The 19,300-nt window shown below is 30.4% G+C and overlaps 1 protein-coding gene across 2 annotated transcripts; it reads right to left on the reverse strand.

Moving 5' to 3' along the window:
• Positions 1-271: 271 nt before the first annotated feature.
• grnd (grindelwald) lies at positions 272-15,813 on the reverse strand. Of its 2 annotated transcripts, XM_069047350.1 has the most exons (5): positions 15,786-15,813; positions 15,364-15,522; positions 2,552-2,617; positions 2,342-2,499; positions 272-2,286 (listed from the first exon to the last, which is right to left on the reverse strand). In XM_069047350.1, exons 1-5 carry the CDS (start codon positions 15,796-15,798, stop codon positions 2,053-2,055), a joined length of 630 nt encoding a protein of 209 aa, XP_068903451.1. In that variant the 5' UTR covers positions 15,799-15,813; the 3' UTR covers positions 272-2,052. The 2 variants fall into 2 exon arrangements, with proteins under 2 accessions (XP_068903451.1, XP_068903450.1); XM_069047349.1 differs by lacking the exon at positions 15,786-15,813 and having other exon boundaries at positions 15,364-15,772.
• Positions 15,814-19,300: the final 3,487 nt, after the last annotated feature.

Raw genomic sequence — 19,300 nt, forward strand, 5'->3', positions numbered from 1 at the left:
CGCAACTGCGTCTAGTCTTGTCAAACCTATCCTTCATTCTGTTATATTACACTTACTAATATCGTAGCTATACTGCAAGGTGATTCACATGTAATAATGAGCCCGATGGAATTGAAAGTACAACTTACAATTACCACGGTAAATATCCAGCTTTACATTCCATGTATTGTGGGTTGCATTTTCAGTTCCGTCGGCCTAATTATTACTCGTGAATCACCTTATATATACTGTATACTATAAGTAGTTATGGGTTGAAAATTTTTCTCTAGACTTGATTTTGATTAATAAATTTATTATAATAACATAAGTAAAGACGTAAATATAAAAATTACATGCTGATGTAAAAGTAGTTGTGTCTTACATCTAATCGTCACTTCAAGAATAACTTTTACCTAATCAATTAATAAAATTTAAAAATTTTGGATAATTGCATTAATAATTTTTAGATTTTCAGCACGAATTAACATCTAGCAAAAATTAATTACTTGTTTAAATCATAGAAAATCAAAAGGTACAGGGAAATAATTTTTCATTAAATTTTGTTTCTTTCTTCCCTGGAAAGAGTCATTTCGAGGTGACACTAAAACTTAGATTTGATGACTCTAAGTTACTTATTACTTATTTACTAACAGTACTTAAACATAATTCTACTCAATTAAATTTTGCCTAAGTACATTTAAGTACAATGCCCAGGACATAAATTATAGGAATTAGAAGTTAAAGCTACATTAGTACCTAATATACGTTAAAGAACTTACTGTGACACAAGGATTAAACAAATTTTTGTATAAAAAAATGCCAAACCTTTTTCGCTAAGTTTTAAAGATTTAGAAGACAGCTAAAAATTTATAAGAAAGAATAAAACGAAATTTTATCTTACTTAGCCAACAGTAAGTTCTACAGTTTCTAAACTTAAATGATTTAAGATAGGACTTTTACTAGTAATTCTAAAAATATATGTACAGAAGATATGTCCTAAATGTTTAATGCTACGTTACTATTGCTAGCTAAAATAATGCAGTAATTAAAGAACTTGTTCTTTAATGTGCAAACTAAAAATTAATTGGACGGATTGTTGGACGCAGATTAAGAGAGTGTAAACTCTCTTAATTAAAATAAATAACGCAAAACAAAAAATAAAAATAAAACAATATTAAATAAAATCTAATAAAAGAGTGATGTATTAGTCACCCTACTAATCTCGTTTTAAATTTCTTATGCTAAAAATCAAAATAATACCATGATGTAGAAGTTATATTCATAAATTGTAACATTTTTAAAAACTAGCTGGATATGTAACTAATATTATATTTCTGGTTTTTAAACATATAAAAGTAGATTTAAGTTGTTAATTCCTACGCTACTTAATATCTAATCTAATGGTAATATCACAATCTTATTATTAATTAACAATAATCATAATGTTTGGTAGCAACAATAGTACAAACAATAAAATTAGTTAATTTAATTTTGCGACTACTTTTGTTATACAGTTTAGCTGCTCATAAAGGGCCTCAAGTTTAATATAATTGTAAATAACAAAATAACCATCACCAATATTACACCAATTACTAGAAAGGTAATTTACCTAAATATATATGTAATACAATTAATTATAATTAACATAATGGAATGTATAGTATGGACGAAACGAATAATAAAGCCTACAATACTAAATAATTATCATTTTACATAGATTGTGCTAAATGCGGCTAGCAGTAGGTACGACTAAAAAATATACAGAAATTAACAAAAAAAAATTAAGACGAAAATTAAAGCTTCAACCAATAACAATAGATTCATTTATATTAAAACAAGTAAGTGTTTAAAGTACATTAATGTACTATTAGAAATAGCAAAATTATGTTCAAATGGACTAGAAAACATGGGTCCTACTTTATCAGATCTAAGTATTTCGAAACTGTTTGGTGTTTAAGGATGTGAGTATAATTTGGCAAAGCAAGAACAGGAGAAGCTTTAGAATTGCACAGCTTCCCGACTGGTCACAAAGAACTGCCTTAGAAACGTTTAAAACCTAAAGTAAAAATAAAATCAAAACGCATTGGGACTTGATTTATTGTTGGGACTACCGCTCATCGCCGGATTATCATAAGCGTAGTCTTGAGTGTCATCCTCCGCGGGTCGTCTGCTGATGGACGTTGTGACCGTAACAGGACTATTTCCGGAATGTGTGGATTCGGTCGGAATTTCTAAACGCAAGTCGGGTTTTTCAATATTAGTCTGGTTGGGTGCGGAAGCACATTTATTTGGGGCGGATTCTGACTTCTGAAATTTAGAAATATGTTAAAATCAGCTTTTCCTTCGAACGTAGTAAACGTACTTTAGCGAATATTTTGTTTTTGATGGTGTCGAACGTGATGTTCTTCTTTTTCTTCCATCTGTACAACTGTATCGATAGAACTATTGCTAAGATGATGAGCATGAAGCATACCAAAGTCAGTGTTACGGTTACCATATGGGAAAGTCGTTGAACGGTGGCTAAAAGTAGTGTGTAAGTGTTAAAGAGTAGAGGAGCTTTCAAATAAAATACCTCTGAGGTTGTCGTCTCCATTTGTAATGCCTCCTTTTAAGACGTAGAGGGAATCGTGAAGATAGTCTGGAAGTATAGTATATTTTAATAATTATTTGCACATACTAAACGAGAGGGGACAGGATGAATAAGTTATTATTTGAATTATTAATTTTTTGCAAACAGAGTCAAATGAGTGATAGGTACATCAATAAAATCTAGTCTTTTATATATCAAAGATAATTCTTAGATCTAAATTACTGTTATCGCTATGTTAGTCAAAATAAATAATTTGTTTTTTCCCAAGATAGTTTACGAAGCAATTTGTTTAATACCATTTCCAAAACAATAATTTCTAACAATAAATAACTTTATTTAAAAGTTTAATTAAAAGAAAGAAAAACAGAGTTTCGAAATTCTAACCTTCAGATACTCAGACAGATACTTTGATTGGCAATGGCAATTAGTTTACTTTGACTGTTTTGTACATTAAAAAATGTGCATTTTGCTTGTTGTTTTAATTAGTTGCTTTAGTTTATTCATTTCAAAATTACTTTGTTGATTTCGAAATATTCCGCCGTGCAAGTGTCATTTCCTTATTAGAAAAAGTTGAGGTTGTTATTTAAGAAATTGCAATGGAAAATGTTCCTTTAAAAAGAGCAAAAGTGATTTCTTTCTAAGAAGCTCAAGAGAAAAAAAAAATTTCCATTAGGTATTCCAAATGTTTAGCGTTCACTGTATGTTTGGGGCAATAAATGATGAACCACCCTCGTAATACCTATGTTCGGTTTGGAATTTCCTTATACAGACATGTGAGGGTGATAATATTTCATATCAACGGTGAACTTTGATAAATCTCGGCCATGTGATTATGTGAGTATGCATGAGTCAGTTTTCAAAGCAGTGAAGTCAGTTCTTCAGTTTTATATTCTTGGACAAACAAAATTCAGAAATATTTTTTATATCCACCACTGCCAGATTCAGTGAAAAATTACTCTAAACCATAATTCTTGGGATTTTCAAAAGACTATAACATCGTATCATTTCAGTAATGAGTAGTTCGTGGAAAACAAATTGTTACCATCATTAATAATAGTTCTTCGTCGACCTTGGAATTTCCAGAAATTGTAATGAACCAACGCATAGTGATAGGTATAATAAAAAATTCGACTGCGTATGATTCTATATCTGTGCATGTTGTTTCTGTCTAAGAACATTTTTAAATGTCAGGTGTTCGTTCTTATCGGAAACTTATCTGTAGATACGTTCTTACTAAAAACAATGTTTTGCAATTATGCGTTACGACAACGTAGATATTATTATACTAATCACGTAGTTATGTTTTTGAGATAAGTAACTGCCTAATGAGAAGAGGAAATACCTGGCGACCGCTACTTATTTATACATACATAGGTACATTATACACTAAATGACTCATTAAGCGATAAATATTTGAAATAATTAATAATATAACAATACTGCTAATTGTAAATATGTATTTCTTAACAGCAAATGTTGTGTATGTCTGTTGGAGTTTATTGTAGTTTCAATTTGGTTGTAGGTCGTAAAATTTTATGGTACTTTAAGTTAAAGATCTTGCGGGGCTTATAAATCCTAGTTTACCACTAGCAGGTAATATTTTAAGCAGGGTTGCATTGTACATTTGGTATATTTGCATTGTACAGCAAACGGCACGCGCCGCTTCCCAACCTTTTCAAACCCAACCATTGTGCCCGTTAATCGCTCATAATATCTAATAAAATTTTACGACCTACAACCAAATTGAAACTACAGTAGTTACAAGGGAAAAATATGAATGAACTTGGGTTAAAACTATTTTTTAAGAAAAATATTATCAAAATTAATGTTACCCGTTATTAAAATTTTGCTACCTAATTAAAAACGAGTTCCGACACATAGTTACAAGTTAAAATAATTCCATTGTTGTTAGAACTCATGTAGACGAGTATATTAGATTTATATGTATCACTTTGCCATTCGAAAATTAAATTTATTATTCCTAGCAGAAATTAGGTATTGCTACACTAAAAACGTTTTAAGAATTGGAGTTGCTAAGAAGTTTCTAATTTTCAAAACTGCTGTAACTAGTTTGTGTAACACGCCTTTTTTGACTTTCAATAATGTGTGTAGGGGCGCAAATTAATTATGTCTTGTCGTGGTCGATTTTTGAAACGCAAAGTAGTATCAAAAAAGAATTGTGAAGTTAGTAGAAACACCACTGTGTCGATCCATTCAATATTGATTTTTCGAAAAACCTTGTATGTTAAAAAGAATAATAAACTCGAAAACAAAAATCTTGAATTATTTTGTCATATTATTATGTCATTGTGTAATGTGATGAACAAAAAAGGAGATAAGAGGCGGCCATGGTAAATAAAATTGTGTAGCGTTACAATAAACCGTTACTTGTCATTTTATATCAAAAAAATATTCAAGAACAAGATTTGGTTTATAAATTATAATACAGACTGATTCACATAACTTTCTGACCCTAACGAAATTTGAATTTGATTCAAAAACATGAATAAGTTTAAACTTTTGTATGATTTGGACATCCTTCACAAAAGTCTCAAATATAAAAAATTAAAAATAGCAGTAATCGACAATATTTTTTCTATTTAAGAAACTGACACTCACCATATATGTATCAATATCATATCGACCCCTTAGTCATTGGAACACATTATAATTAACAAAAAATATTTCAGAATTATAACAAAAAGAATTGTCAAGTGATTGTCAGTAATGCCAGGAGTGTTCAGATTTCATAGTAAATAAAGGTATCAAGTCATAACTGCATAAGGTATTACTGGCTGCATTTAAATTTCGTTAGAGGGTCGGAAAGTTATGTGAATCAGTCTGTATAAAGTTCGTCCAGCGAGAGATTAGTTGACATAAAAATCTCTAAATGCTACGTAGAGAAAGTAATACTTAGCGCACGTAAAATTTGAAATATATCCTTCAAGCAGTAACATTTTTGCCATGAAATTATGCTCTAATTAATGTATTCTAGTGCAGTTTTTAGTGTTGGGTTAATTTAATACAATTTAAAATCTCCCAATCTCTGGTTGGACGAAGTATACCATGTATCATGTTTGTAGGAGCTTCGGGACAACTTTTCTTCTGTTTATGTTGTTGCTACGCCGCACGTTTCCATTTTTTTAAATTTCTTTTTTGTTTAATGTAGAATTTTATTATGAATAATGTTACAAACAAAGACAATTTACAGTAGTAAATTGAAATCTCTTTTTACATGTGCGCACAATATTTTCAGATGTAACTTTAATTTAAATATCTTGAAAACTCATTTGGGAAATTATTGATTTTTAATTATTATTTTTTAGTACATCAGCGTATTAAAAGTAGTGATTCAACGTAAAGCAATTTTTTCGTAATTAATTTTTAAATGAACACACCGTGACTACTAATTAATTTTGCTTTATGTTAAATCCGTTGCTAAACTGACGTAACGTGGCTGCTTTCTAATAATAGCCACATAATATAAATAATAATAATTTGCAAGTCATAAAAATACATACTAAGGCCCGGTTTATCTTCAAGTAACTTTATTTGAACGGTAATTACCATGGATCTACCAATAGCAGATTCTAAATCGTAGCAAGTACTGGCCAGATAAATTTACTTGAAAGTGAATAAACCGGGCCTTAATCTACTTGTTGTCGATAATATAATAAAATAATTAAATTTTGTTGAGGACAAAAAAGTTATGAACTTTTGCTGTCCTACAAGTACGTGAAGTAGTTTTTTGAGTTAATGTTAGTGTCAAAGAATTGAAACATCTGAAAATAAATAACTGGGAAACTATATAAAAGTTTAAAAGCAAATAAAACAAAAATAATTTTATAAAATGTGTTTCGTATTACAACATACCTACGAGTACGTGTACATATTTATCAGATAAAGCAAGATTATGTATACTGAGGTTATTATTTCTTGGTAACTTATTCATTCATTAATGTTTTTATGAAAACATTATATCATATCTTTTTGGAACATATCGCATAAGAGAAAATGCTTGATAAAAAAAAAACATTTTTCTATAACTGCTTCATTTTCCTACATATATTTTTTTGAACTCCCTACCTTCAAAATGACATTTCGCAAACGCAACAGTTAACCGCGAACGTAGATTTCGCGCGCTAGTGCTTCAAATTCATTCAAAAAGCATTGGTCTTTTTGAGCATTCTGAAAATAATTTGATTTGATAATAATAAAATCTGGTTTGCAAAACGTCATTTCTCCAATTTTGATGTTGAAAATTTCGAAAGAATGAGCAAGCGCCATCTATTCACTAAATTGGAAACTACTGGGTAATAATTTAAAAATGCTAATGTTCGTTTCAAAAAATATTGTACAAACCTGGATGCGCGAAGACGTATTCGGCACATTCGCGCAAATGAAGCACTCGCTCCTTCGTCGCTTGTGCCTCAAATAATACGCTCATGTGCGAAAAATATCTTCTCGCACTCGGTTCGTAAATAACTATTTTTACACTGTTAGTAAGATTGCTACTATATAAACCATACATAACAGTGCGTGAAATGAGATTTTACACACTTAAGCTTTTCTGTTTTTGACTTCACGCACTGTTTTCTATTAGTTACCTAGCAACGTAGTCACTGAGTTGATACTTAAGATTTCCTACAAAAAGCAATTATAGAAAAAATATTGTTTCTATTTCGTGCGTGAAGATGTTTTTTGTGCATTCAAAGGCTTTACTACCTCGACCTGCGTCTTGGCGTAAAAGACCTTTTCATGCACAAAAAACACTCACTTCACGCACTTGATATAAAACTAACTATTGTACAGCTTCAACAAATCAAATTTTTCATAAATCCTTTTAGACCAAATTTCTCAACTTACATAGATATGCAAAAAAATAGTGTGTACAGCACGTTATGAAAGTCTCTTTTTTTCACTTATTTGCTTGATTAACTCGGGCTACGCTCTCGTTAATCAATCTGCAAATTCGTGAAAAAAAGTATGACTTTCATAACTAGTTGTACAAATAACTATTTAAGTTGTTCATTCCAAAATGATTGTCTAGTTAAAATTTTGTTCACGCCATTTCCATCTGTTTCTTCTAAAAAGGCAGCCACAAAATTCGTTTTTCTAAAATTTGAAATAAAAAATTAAATACTCCTATATTTTTGGCGACAATGCTATTAACTGTAGGTAATATATGAATTGAAAACAAATTAGTTAACCTCATGCATCTAATTTGAATACATAATTGATTGCATTGCATTGCATTGATTTCAATAAAAACGAAATAATATTTTTCTAATTTTGACATATAAAGTGACACTTTTCAAAATTAATTGACGTTTGAAAACGTTACACTTTTCGTAACTGGTTACGAAAAGTAAAATCTTTCCTAACTGGTTAGGAAAAATGTATTGTATCACCAGTTGACACTGTCATATTTTTTGTTTTTAAGCAAATAACCGTGCCTACTTACCTACTTGATATTTTAACACAATAATAATTTATTATTAATGAAATTCATTACTTCGTTTAACGTTTGACGAAACTTTTTTTTGTCAAAATTAGAAAAAATCTTTTTTCTACTTTGCGTTCGTACTGATGCTATTACGATACTGTTTTGCGTATCGTAATAGGAAAAGGCGTGATATAATAATAATACTAAAAATAGTGAAATTTAATTTTTTAATTTTGACGGATACTGTGGTGTCGCAGCAGACCGCAGACGTGACCTTGGGTGGAATCCTTCAACTTTACCGGTTTTAAATTTTATATTATTTTTTTTTCATTGAAAAAGTGGCAAAGTAGAAAAAATACTGTATGACATCTCGTTTATAAGGCATTTTATCGCACTTACTCCTTTAGGGCACTCCTCTGTGCGTGCGATAAAATGCTTCTTATAAGACTCGTATCATAATATACTAGTATGTAACACGTTTGGAAATGCAATTTTGTGTAACGCATTTCCTAACTGGTTACATAAATAGCTATTGTTATTTGTTTAGAATAATATAAAGCATTACAATATTATTTCAAAATTAAAATTGAATTAAACATTTTAATATTTACGTTTTTCTTCTAAATTTGGGCCAAAAACAATTGTATAATAACATAATTGTGTGATAAGAAATGTTTGGTATGACTAAATCGGTAACTAATTATTGCCCATAACAGTGTCATAATTTTGTAAAGTATTGTATTATTTCATTATTTGTCGATTCGTTCAACAGACGACATTGAGATATTACTCATTGGAAAAATATTTGTTTGCGTTTCATACTAAGTGAGTAGGTAAATTCGGGACTTGTCAATTGTTATTTAATCATTTGTTTCTAGAAATCAATCGAATTCCACTAAAATAAATTCAGTTAAAAAGCGCATTATTTTAAATTGTAAATTTACTGTGTAAATTAACAGTAATTATTCACCCAATATAACTTTTGTGGTAAATATGGGGGTGCAGCTAATTACTAAGTAAAAATGTTTATTTAATTTAATACAATATAATGTAGAATAATTATTAATGAGTTAATATTTGGTTGATTATAACAATGATTTATTAAATAGCGGTCATTCTAAATAAAAAAATGAATTGTATGTACGAGTATGTACAAAAATGAATATAATATTTAAACCACAAATTTAATAATATAATAATAATAATTAAAGATATTTTATGTTATATGTCTTATGTGTGTAATTTTTCTAAAAATTCGACTCTTCATTGTTACTTTACTTCGGTTTTGATAGATACGATATAACCTAATATGTAATTTATTTTCCAATCATATCGTGAAATTTTGTAGGATAAGGTCCAGAAACAGTCCATTCTAAATGCAAAAATATTTCATTAGGATTTAGTTGGGTTTAGTTTAATATCGATATTATCACACAATTGTGGATTGGTCACTACAATCTTCCTTGAATCTAAATTCTCACATTATCAGAACTAGATTTAAATTCTCTTGCTGTAAGAATATTTTTCAGAATTGTTTCCTTCAATTTTACACATATAATTATTGTCATCTAATCAACATTATTTGGATTATGCCTTTATATTGTCTTTGAATGAATGTACTATAATATTTACTAAAAGAAAACAAAATGTTGGAAAATACAATACAATAGATTTCTCTTTATTTATGTGTGGATGATTCATTACCAAAATACTTTCTTTAACCTTACATTTATGTCACACATATCTGTCTACAACAAATTGCAATTTAATTTTGTTACAATAACATGAAAACTAAATTAAATAAAATTGCTCCAAATGCTGAAATTGTAAGCAAAAATTTGACTTGTTTCTTAACACGAACTAATAATGTTGAATTCACCTTGGTCTGAATTTTTCATTGGTTATTCATTATCAAAAAATAAAATTAATTAATGAAATAACTAACCCAGTCCTGATGATGCCAAAATTGTTGGCGAAATACGTGTTAACGTTTAATAAAAAAAGGTTTCCTGTTTGGGTGTTTAATTAATTAATTACTTAATTTTATTTTGTGTTACAGATACCTATGCTTCACGTTCCAATATCCATTATTGCCTGTTTATTGGTATTTTAAAGGAAGAAGTTAAAGTAAACAGAGTTATTTATTATTTGGATTAGTTTTCATACAGGCCTATTCTGTAAGACACTTGGTTAAAAGTTAAACGTTAAAACAACGGTTAAAATATTTTAACCCATTGCGCTATTCTCTAAGCCAAAATTTTAACCAAAAGTTGTTAAAATTTAACTCAAATTGCTAATTTTTGGCGGGTGGTCATACCCAGCCGTTAAAAATTAACTTACGTCAAAACGGCCCCAAATTATAATGGCATTCGCAATGAATATTTTTTTGGTGCATGAACTGGAATGAAGGCGACAAATGTACTCGTAAGTAAATTTTTCGACAAATCAAATCTGTCAATTCCATAAATTTTTCTCAATTCTTAAGGGTAATTTTGCCACCGGCGGTAAAAGATGAATCACCCTGTACAGCTTTCTCATTGCAGCTTGAGCTGCAACAACCGGATGCGCAGTGGTCTTACAGCCCCTTCACTAATTTTGTCGCATTTCTTTGCCGCTTCCAGGACCTCTTTATCTGACCTTTTTATTCAACTTTGCGCATCCCTCACAGCTCAAGCTACAATGGGCAAGCTGTAACATATTTGAGTTGATACCTAAAGTGCATCTATCGATATTTAAAACGACCTTTTGATTCCTTGAGTGGTTTATTGCCGCTTAACGAGGGTTGTTGTAAAAGTGGTACCAATTACCAATTACTTTCATTTATACAGTGAGGGGCAAAAGTAATGCAACAATTCGATAAATCATAAACTGTTGAGTTGTGAAAAAAGAACAAAAACCGGTCGATTTTTAATTTCAATTTCACGTTTTTGAGTAGTCTGTGCCCATACCAATGTAGTCTGCAACTATTAGTTGAGGTTAGGTATAATTTTGCAAATAATTATGACTGTTGTTCCTCCTGCTGACAGTGATTTGCGACGTTGCCATATGTATTTGTACGCTTCCGTGCCTGACTTCATTCTTCAAAATAACCTATAGGCTTTGCCATTTCTATTGAAACACCACCTGTTGATTGACAGTTTGACAACGCTGCAAATATGTTTAGTAATTTTTTGACTATTATTGCCAATCTTGATTTTTGTTGAATGTCATGTCATATTTGACTCAACGCGTCTTTCATTCAATTATAACCCAATAATTATCAAGAATTTATTGTTTTTTCGCGAAAATAGAGCAAAATAGAAAAAAAAACGAGTCCTTATGGGTGCTGACATGAAGAGAACTCTTATTAAATTATATGATAAACTGCATTTCATTTAAGTCAGCCAATGTGGTCAGCCGGAAAAATTTGTGTTGAAATTTCAGAAATCTTTTCCGTAAGTTAAAAAAGGTGTTTTTCTATCATTCTAAAAAGCGTCAGCGTCTTCAGCTTAGAACGTATTTACATTTGCTAACATTTAGGTATAACATCAAAATTAAATCCCGCACTTTTTATCACACGCCATTTGGCACATGCGCCTTGAGGGGACACCTTAAATTATTGTTCTAAATTGGAATTAATTGTAACTTTGATTTTCATCTCTTCAGCTAAACTTTAAGTGCAGTTTTATTTGTTATTAATTATTATAACTCATTTAACTTTAACAGCAGAAAAGTGAGGTTACGTGTTAGTTTCGTCGATCCTCTGTTTCAGTTTCAGTATAAGAAATATTCAATAAAAAAAAAGCATTTCAGCAAGTGTAGTTTATTAAAATACTTAATACATATAAGTACATTGAAATAAACCAAAATTAGTTATTTTATGAGTTCCTCAAACTCCTGATTTTTTTTAATCCTTACAATCTTATCCCACATTGCCTATATACCCCCATTATACCAATTTCTTTTTCCAGATAGGTATCTGATATTACCGTCTACAGAATTATCCAATCACACCTGAGAGGCGAAATCCTTCAAGATTCCTAACCTGGCGCCAATCCTCTGATTTTGTAATTTCCTTGTTCATTGATTAAAATTCTTTGAGTTTCCCTTGGGTTTTACCTTCCACCTTCCAGCAGGAACACTAACCACGACAGATAACCACGCTAAAAACCACTCACTCACATTTGTAGTGGTAGGACTCGCAGGCGTAAAATTTTTAGATTTCTATTGACATTTATATTAAATTATTATATATATTAAGAATGCACGATGCGTCCACGAGATAAATAATTGCTAAATGTGTAGTTAGATCATTGATTTATCAATTTATCATACTTACTTTTACAGTGATTTGCTTTGACGTTTTAGGAACTAGAAAATGTCAAAATTTCAAATTTCTCACTAAAAGCCGTTTTACAACCAACCGAACCTGTTACACATTGCTAAATTTTAGAAAAAATCCAACAGGTGGTGTTTCAATAGAAATGGCATAGCCTATAGCCGCTAAAATAATGCTTTTTAACCTACCCGTTAATAATTTGTCTTACAGAATAGAATTTTGGTTATTTGTAGATAACCGGTTGTTAAAAATTAATTTATTAGCGGGTGGTTAAAATTAACAGACGAGTTACAGATAGGCCCGTTAAACGGTTAGTAAGTTTTGAATTTAAAGTGTCGTGAAATGCAGTGATCATCTAGCAATTATAGTTCACCCAAAGATATAGTAATTTTATGGACTTTGGTCGATAATTTCTTTTACAATTTTGGGGTCACTTTTATTACCAACTTGAAGAGAGTTATAAATCTTTTACCTTTGCAAACAGGAAACGGTCTCGGTACGGTCCTGAAAATGGACCATTGGAGACGAACCCAGTCGCGCAACAGGTGTCAGAAGCTTATTGCCCTGCCATAACTGACCCCCTCAAATTAATGTACATATATGTACAGTCGATGGACAAATAAAACTGGGACAAAGATGACAATCACATAAGTCAAAATTTACAAATTTGCATCGTTTAAATACGGCTTTGTCACAAATAGGTTAACTTTCGTATGACATATTCTATAGATACTGACAAATATATTGACAATTCAATGGTCTGATTTACATAGATTACATTTTAAGTGTCCCAGTTTTATTTGTCCACCGACCGTACATACAGATAGAGACACGGAATTTCGGGCATCATTTTTGTATCACTTCAAAAAATTGCGATGTAAATCACTCTTTACTGTCAATTTATTTTCTGTTCACGTCAATCGCATGTCAATCAAAATCGTCGCAAACGGTAAAATTGAGGTTAATAACGTAAAGCCTATTCTACATTTTTTGACGGTACCTATGTTGACAGTGATGTACGAAATTCCGTGTCTCGATCTCGAACTGTACTCCATTCCTCATAAAATCACTATATTTCTGGGTGTACTTTACTCACTGTGATTCATTGCCAACATTAAAAATTTAAGTAAATGTTCCTAAAACCGGCATCGAAAAGAACTCCTTTAGTGTTATACTGACTGTGTTAAAGGTGCAAAATAGAAAACAGAATGTTTCCACCATTACGGTCATACCATATTTGAACAGAAGGCAAAACGAAACATTTTCCGCTTTCTAACTGAATTATACCGAGATTGGCGGTTTATGGAGATATGTAGTTAAAAGACCAAAGTCAGAACAGTCTGTGAAGAAACTCCGACAAAGAGGTAGATAAAGTTGCAAGTTACTGTAAAATACATATCATGTACAGTCGATGGACAAATAAAACTGGGACAAAAAAGACAATCACATAAGTCAAAATTTACAAATTTGCATCATTTAATTACGGCTTTATCACAAATAGGTTAACTTTGGTATGACATATTATATAGACACTGACAAATATATTGACAATTCAATGGTCTGATTTACATATATTAAATTTGAAGTGTCCCAGTTTTATTTGTCCACCGACCGTACATATGTACAGCGTGATCAACAATGACTGAGTCTGTTGGCAATGAAACAATTGAAAATACTGGTGATTTTTGTCTCGTAATTGGCACTGACCACTCACTGATCGAATTTTTTAACTTGAGATGACATTAAAAACATTCTTGGTTATGCAGGTTATGTTTATACTATTACAAAAATGAACCTTCGTTGGTAAATTTTAAATTTGCCAAATTTCATTGTTACCAACAGACTCAGTCATTCTTGATCACTCCGTATTAAAATATAAAAAAGAAAGGTAACATCGAATGCTATAAAAATATACACAAAAAGTCACTTTAAGGAAATGGGAATACAAAAGTGACTTTTAAACAGTTTCGTCAAAAAGGGAAACTTTCTCTCTTTTGTAATAAACGTGATATAATTTGTTACTGTAATGATTGTTTTTTTATCGGTTTTATCAGTACATTTTAATATATTTTTGTACATAAAATCGGATTTCTTCTAGGTGGTTTTTGCATTTAAATAGAAAATTTCTTTTGGCAATGTTCTGCATTAGTTTTGCTTTCTATTATATTTAAAATTAGAAAGACATAATCAATGTTATCTAATATCCATACTAATAACAAAATGTTTTATAATAAAGCTGCAGTATAATTTATTTATTCTAAATCTGCCTTTGACAAGGGACAAACTAAGATTATAATTGGCTTAGGTGACTAATGAAGTAAGTAATAATATAATAATCCAAGATTTTTTTCAACGCAATTTTTTAATTTATTATTCAAAATACCTGGTTCAGATTTTTTTTGTTAAATTATTATCAGTCATTATTAACTTAGAACGGCACTTTATCTTTATCAGGATCTTTTCATCGAAGACTGGGATTTTGTGCTTATCTCAAATGATTTATTGACTGGATCATTATTAGCAAGGTCTACCTTAAATGTTTAAAAAAATATTCAAGAAATGACTATAATAATGATTGTTGTTTGAACAAGTCATTTAAGTTTCGGTATGCAAATCTAGTGTAAATGAAATTTAAATTTTGTTTTAACATGTTGTTATTGACTGTGTATATAGTTTGTTAGATGTTGTTCCGTTTTGTCCATTGCTAAATAATATTATTATTGTATTTGTTGTTGGATGTGTAGAAATATATTTTTCAGATTACAGGACGTGGAAGTTTTTTGGACAAGTGATTTATTACAGCAAATTTTATCACTTTTCAATTATGCGCAAGCAAGAGGAACTTGCAATGTAAAGGGGATGTTTGTTAACCAGACAAAATGAGATCAACTTTCTGGCGTCCTATAATACGCAATCCGCCATTGTTGAATAACAATTAAGCATCAACAGAGTTGCATAAACCGGGCGTGCTTTACCAACAAATATTTGATGTACCTATACGTCATATCGCACACGAATTTAAACAATTACCTTGACAATCTTTCACGCATTGTTTCGAGTCGTAATTATGGGTGGAATTATCGCAAATCTTCGAACAGGATTCACAGGAGCGATGGTACTGGGAGCAGTACTCATCTCGTTTGCAGATCTTTTGGCCACAAGCTGTTCCCTCTAGCTGGATATCACATTCTGTTAATGTAAAACTGTACAATATAACAAACAACAACACAACAATATCACCACACTTTTTCATTTTTATTGCTTCAGAAGCAGTGATTTTTTGTACTATTTCCGAAATGTGATGTTACCGAATTGGCGGTTCGTGGCGGTTTTTTTTTCACATTTTTAGAATTTTGTGCCGGATGTTAGACGCGCTCTGACTTGGCCATCTTGCGCGCCCGTGCAACAGGTGTATATGAATATGGTTGACTGAGTAACTTTGCCGTTCCTACCTGTATGAATCATTGCCTTACGTAAAGTTTATGGCGTTATGATAAGGTACCATAAGGATCAACGGACGTTGGTATGCGGTGGAACAGGTTCTTTCTACTCCCCTCGTGCTTTTGTGACTTTCTGGCAGAGGGAAAGTCAGCTCGAATTAGTTTTGATATCATCATCAGGCAATTGTGAGGGTTATACAATAACAATTATGAAGTAGAACTGTATTTTTTCGTGTAAATGTAAGCGTGAAAATAGAAATCTACACCGCGTTAAACTGTTAAACTGTGTTATATTTAATTTGTTTAATAATAATACGCCATCTTGTGGTTGTCATGCCAGCCTTAAAAGCAGTTCGCTTTGCATATCAACAAATTAATTCAACTTTTTTAATTACATTAACAATTAAATAATATAGTGTGATCAAATAAATTTTAGATCAAGAGAGCTTTCGAATGTTATTTGTTCTAAAGCACTCTTTATCTGAAATTTATTTGATCACACGATACAAAAACGTAAAGGACTGTATTTTAACAGTGTGGCAGAGTTTAAGTTGACAGTAGGTAACTAAAAAAGTTAAAGAATGAGTTGAAAATAAAAATTACAATAATTATTTATAAGGTTGGAATATGACGAAATATTTGTACGAAACCGTAGATATGCCTAATTGCCCTAATTATACTAAATTTATAACTGCTGAATCATGATAAGTATGTATGTGTAAGTAGTTAATGTTGAAAATTACAGTTAATTAGTTTTAAGTAAATATAGGACTTTTAAATAATGAAAAGTAGCCTTTACATCATGTGTACAAATTTCAGTTTTAAATTCAAAATAATTTGGTACAAAAGTATCTCTGTTTTGTACAATGTTTAAATTTGTTACTAGGTACTAGTTATTATCACATTTTACAATGAGAAGTGAATCTATTACGAATGGCACCTGCTACATGACAGGAACAAGATAAGAATGTACCTCTGAAAGCTATATCGTAGGTCAGAGATTACTTCCTAATGCAGCTGTTAAATAAAATAAATAAAGAATTGCAAATATACATAAATTACCTACTGTTTAATGAATTTCGTTTCCACACAAAAAATCAGTTTTAGACATTTTTATATGAGTAGTTTTGTTGTGAAACTTACCACAACGAAAGAAAGCTGAACATTTTAATCGACAAAATCCAGTAATATCAAGTATCTTTGTTTGAGGTATAATATTTTGAAACAACGATTTAAGCTAGATAGTCCTTAATGGAAGTCTGATAGCTTGACATTACATGTATCGATGAAGGTTTCCACTCATATGTGATACTTTGGCGAAAAGCATTAGATCTCCCTCTGTACAAATATGGTTTGGTTATACAGGGTTATTATAAATGTTTGTAGTCGAAGTAGGCGTAAAAACTGAATGTAAAATTTATGGTTGCCGCTCCACATAGAAAACGTCAAAATGATGTGAACAAGTGAGTACGGTGTGTACACATTTAACGGTGTGTTAACACACAGGAATTAAATTGGGTGCAAAACAACTCAATATTTTTAGGATTGGTTGCAAAACAACTTAAAATTTTTGGATTCAATCGTTAATTAAAAAGCCGCACCGCACTTTTCACCTAAAAAATGACAGACAGCGACAAAAATTTACAGTTCACATGAAAGCGGCAAAAATGTAATAACATGGGCATGGCCTGCTTCGACTACAATCATTTATAATAACCCTGTACATAGTGAGGTATCTAAGTTAAGAAGATTGTTTAGGATGCTTGATCTTTTAAATTGTATACTAATAAATAGTTATTTAAACATTAAGGGAGGTAACTAATATTTACCAGCCGAGGACGTGTTTGCGCCCGAGCGATAGCGAGGGGTAGCAATAGAGTTCGAGACTGGTTAATATTTACCTCCCGAATTGTTTATTAACTTTTTTCCACTCTCAAAGTTATTTTGAATTGCATAGTTTCTTTTTAGTTAATGAATTTTAATATTTCTGTGGCCGGTTGCTAAGGTTTTCATCACACAAAACCTGAATATTAGAAGCGTCGTGCAAAAGTTTGTAAAATGAATTTGAACAAAAGTGAAAGAAGAAGAAGAAGAAGTGGCCGTAACTGTACCTACATCTTTTACTATTGTGTAGACTTAGAGTGGAAAAATACTTATATGTTTAGAACGTATAGATGTAAGTGATTAATAATTGTTCGTTATAAAATTAATTTTTTCCTACTTTATTTTTTTTTTCTCAAAAATTCCCTTATGTAAGATAACAAAATTTTTATACTGTCATTTAGACAATTAAAAGAGGTATCAGAATCAAGAAAAAAAATAGGGGGTTTCCATTTAAAAAAAGTATCGATGATGTCATAACTCGAAAACAAATGACTGCTTGAAATTTTCTTTGATACTAAAATATGTATTTTTATAAACTAAAATTGACCTGTCCAAAGATTTTTTTGAAAAAAATTTTGTTTAATTTTTAATGAATTTATTCCATACTTTTGCCGCTCACCGTATAATTCATTTCTTTATTTAGAATATTAACTCATTAATAATTATTCTACATTATATTGTATTAAATTAAATAAACATTTTTACTTAGTAATTAGCTGCACCCCCATATTTACCACAAAAGTTATATTGGGTGAATAATTACTGTTAATTTACACAGTAAATTTACAATTTAAAATAATGCGCTTTGGTAATGGTAAAACATGTATTTTTATAAACTAAAATTGACCTGTCCAAAGATTTTTTTGAAAAAAATTTTGTTTAATTTTTAAGGAATTTATTCCATACTTTTGCCGCTCACTGTACAGTGAACGGCAAAAGTATGGAATAAATTCATTAGAAATTAAACAAACTTCATTTCAAAAAAATCTTTGGACGTGTCAATTTTAGTTTATAAAAATACATATTTTAAAACCAAATAAAACTCCAAGCAGTCATTTATTTTCGAGTGATGACGTCATCGATGTTTTTTTTTTAAAATGGAAACCCTGTATTTTTTTCTCTTGATTCTGATAGCACTTTTAATTCTCTAAACGACAGTATAAAAATTTTGTTAGCTTAGATTTTTTGAGAAAAAAAAATTATGTTTGAAAAAATAAATTTTATAACGCACAAAAACAAGTCAAAAACTGTGTTACTAAGTACTTAAAATTAAGGAATTAAATGTTCGTCTTGCCATCCCCCAGCTTGTTGACAATAAACAAGTCTATGAAGAAATTCCTCCTGTTTTAGTTTTATTTAGTTTTATCTCCGCACCCAATCAAAATTAAAATTTCTATGCGTTGTGTTTCTGTTAAATGAGCCATTTTCGAAAACGTTTTGTAAAACAAATAACACAAACGATTGAAATTGGCAATACTATTTGACTGTTTGATTTATATACTTGATTTTTTGACTTGTTTTTGTTCGTTATAAAATTTATTTTTTCCCATTTTTTTTTTCTCAAAAATTTCCTGATGTAAGATAACAATTTTTTTATTCTGTCGTTTAGACACTTAAAAGGGCTATCAGAATTTAAAAAAAAT

The sequence above is a fragment of the Tenebrio molitor genome, chromosome 5 (genome assembly GCF_963966145.1).
Source record: "Tenebrio molitor chromosome 5, icTenMoli1.1, whole genome shotgun sequence".
Lineage (NCBI taxonomy): Eukaryota > Metazoa > Arthropoda > Insecta > Coleoptera > Tenebrionidae > Tenebrio > Tenebrio molitor.

What these genes read in the sequence shown, in the direction of transcription:
- grnd (XM_069047349.1), bottom strand. Translation starts at nt 15,586, where the DNA reads ATGAAAAAGTGTGGTGATATTGTTGTGTTGTTGTTTGTTATATTGTAC. An exon ending in ATGCGTGAAAGATTGTCAAG is followed by an intron (nt 2,618 to 15,363) that starts GTAATTGTTTAA and finishes CTATACTTCCAG; the next exon opens with ACTATCTTCACGATTCCCTC. An exon ending in TGGAGACGACAACCTCAGAG is followed by an intron (nt 2,500 to 2,551) that starts GTATTTTATTTG and finishes CACTACTTTTAG; the next exon opens with CCACCGTTCAACGACTTTCC.